This window comes from Arachis ipaensis, chromosome B05 (assembly GCF_000816755.2).
Source record: "Arachis ipaensis cultivar K30076 chromosome B05, Araip1.1, whole genome shotgun sequence".
NCBI classification, from domain to species: Eukaryota; Viridiplantae; Streptophyta; class Magnoliopsida; order Fabales; family Fabaceae; genus Arachis; species Arachis ipaensis.
The window spans coordinates 124,624,373-124,627,334 of record NC_029789.2 but is presented as its reverse complement, the minus strand read 5'-3'; the positions used below and the strand labels follow the sequence as shown (position 1 = coordinate 124,627,334).

Sequence of the window (2,962 nt, the reverse complement as noted above, 5' to 3'; positions counted from 1 at the left end):
ATCAAGCAAATAATTATTACTAATTTACATATATATAATTATTATATTAAAAGGTATTTTGATCAAATGGTTTAAAGAGTAGTTTATTTTAATCTTGTAAAGAAGGATAATGCATATATAGATAGAAAAAATGTTATTTAAGTATCTCTTGGAAAAGGAAATAATATTTTCAAAGGTAATATTCAAATAATGGCCATATGTTTCAAAATAATAATGATAACAACATTTAACATTTTTAGCGTATGCTTAATAAGAATTGTAATTAAAATTGGAAAATAAAGAATATTAATTATATTTTTATTTATGTTACAAATTACATGAAACACGGATAAACATTAAACAATCTAATGTAGTGTGAATAGCATGACCCTGAAATTAGTTAGTGTTGATTTGTTTTAAATTTTATGCCCCTGAAATTGGGTGGTAAAGTCCCAGACTTGTTGAGAAGCTGAATTGGGCTTTTTCCCTTGGACTCGATCCCTCTTATACTAAACCAGTAATCAAGAACAATTTTGTTATATACTTTTCTCTTCTTTTCATAATAATAGCTGTATATATTTCCCTATTTCTTATCAAAAGATTTTATTTTATTTTCTATATCTATCTGTGATTTGCTTTTGAAAAAAAAAAGGGAATAATAATATGGTCTAAGTCTTTATCTCTATCTCCTCATAGAAAAAAAACGCTATTAACACGTGATGTATAAATTAATTATTGGCTATCTCAATCTAGAAAAAAAACGTATTAAGAGATTATGTATACATGTTATTATTAACTTACCTTTTTAAATATTACAAAATTATATTCTAGCACGTAAAAAATTTAATGAATATTCATCTTTATTGCATTCCTTATTAAATAGACTAATCTTAATTTTCAATGAATTAATGACGTATTAAGTGGTAGAGAGAAAGAGTATACGAACCCGTCCTTTGTTGGTGGCATAAATGTAAAATATGGTAAGATAGACAAATTCGAAGGCAAGTCCAACGCTGTTGATAGTAACAACGAGAATACTGTGAGGGTGAACAAATGGAAGCCCATAAAACACCCAAAACGCACAGTTTAGCACTGTTGCTATGTAAGGATCAGGTTTGAACTCCTCCACTGACTTCCTCTTTATAATTCTATAGAAAGTTGGTCTGAAATATTTCATTCAAACAAACAAATGTCAAATTTCAACATTTTAGCACTTTGAAGTTTTAACTATAAACGGGCTTAGTTGTAGTATGAGAATAAAACGTGTTTTAAAAATATCTCCTACACACACGCAATGCAGTTAATTAAGAATAATAATTACATTCCTCTCACAATTTTAACATAGCATCATGGTACCGATAAGAACACAAATTGATTTATACACGCAAAGGAAATAGATACATTTATAATGCGAATATTAAAACAAGAGGAAAATACAAGAATCTTTGTTTTTGGTAATGATAAATACGAGCAATATGTATATTATGGGAGCAAACTTATGGATAAGCATGAAACAGAATGGAAAATGTCGTATATTAAACCGTTTTTCCTTCAATAAATATTATTATTATTATATTTAAAAATATTATTTATATGCTAAAATTAATTATTAATATTAATTTTATATATTTGTGTATAAATATGTGTTTTTTAATTTATTTATAATTATATTTTATATTTTAATATATATTTTATACTAATAAATAATTTTAATAACTAATTTTAATATATAAAAAATATAATTATATTATATTACTATTATAAGGCAAGAGAATTGATATTTTTTTTACACTTTTTTACATCTTTCTTTTATTAACATCACTTATAACATTCCTTATCTCGTTAATATCATTTATGGGCATAACTTCAGCATTTGTTTTGACCTCTATTGACTTTTTTAATCATATAAACAACAAAACAGGAAGTAAATCATTCCTTATGGATATATTAAAAAAAGAGAAAAATACAAGCATCTTTGTTTTTGGTAATGATAAATACAAGCAATTATGTGAGCAAACTTATAGATATGCATGAAAGGGANAATTAATAATTATCACAATATAATGTGAATCTTTTGAAATAAATAAAGATATATATAGAAAAAAAAACCAGATCAATCATGAGAGCATGAAAATTATTCAAATACATGAAATTATTTTCAAATTTAAAAAATAACACAAACGCTTAATATGAAATTTGCGAGAGCAATAAATGCAAAAGAAAATAAAAGAAACATAAGAAGAGAGTTTTACGCCGGTGAGAAGAACAATCCAAAAGAGATGACGTTGCCTGCACACAGAAGCTAACATTATCAGATACACACACAAACACTATCACTCTCAACGGATCAACACTTCTTTTTCCTCTTTTCTTAGAAAATATAAATTAAACTTGACAAACAAGAAAGGCAAAAAAATGTTACGAATTAGAATTGAAGAACAGTTAAAAGGAAGTAGAAAATTTCATCATTCATTCTGGCATCCTGAAAACCGCTAAACGAAAAAATAGAATCCAAACATCACTCGTTTGAACTGAAAAGAAAGGATGATTGAGATGTAAAGGAACAAAGAAAATTCTCAAATTCACATGAATGAGTAGAATAATTAAGAAGAAGAGAGAGAGAGAGTGAAGCATGTAAAAATTGAAAGAACGAACCTATAACACCGACGACGTTACGAGCAATTGCAGCGCTTACCATCTTCTCTTCTTTTTTGTGAAGAGTCAGTTAATGAACGTGCCTCACAAATTACCACACGAGAGAGAGAGAGAGAGAGGGGTATTGGATGCGTGAGTTTGTGTGAACGCAGCATCAAGTGTTGCTTATATAGTTTTATTTTCTTTTCAAAATTGTTTGATAAATTTATGAATGAATCATCAATACATCATGATATAATTTAATTATTTTATTTACTAAAATATGTAATTGGTAGCGCATTTACTAATTTGCATTACATGATAAAAGAGATAAGACAAGTTCTCATGA

General features: G+C 26.7%; 1 protein-coding gene across 1 annotated transcript in view; it reads right to left on the bottom strand.

Moving 5' to 3' along the window:
* Positions 1 to 2,790, bottom strand: part of LOC107641028 (bidirectional sugar transporter SWEET6b-like) — a 4,156-nt gene extending 1,366 nt beyond the window's left edge. The window contains exons 1-3 of the mRNA XM_016344536.2: positions 2,635 to 2,790; positions 2,232 to 2,268; positions 926 to 1,142 (exon numbers count right to left, since the gene is read on the bottom strand). Coding sequence (XP_016200022.1) covers positions 926 to 1,142; positions 2,232 to 2,268; positions 2,635 to 2,677 — 297 coding nt within the window. The 5' untranslated portion in view covers positions 2,678 to 2,790. The remainder of the gene's footprint in view (positions 1 to 925; positions 1,143 to 2,231; positions 2,269 to 2,634) is intronic.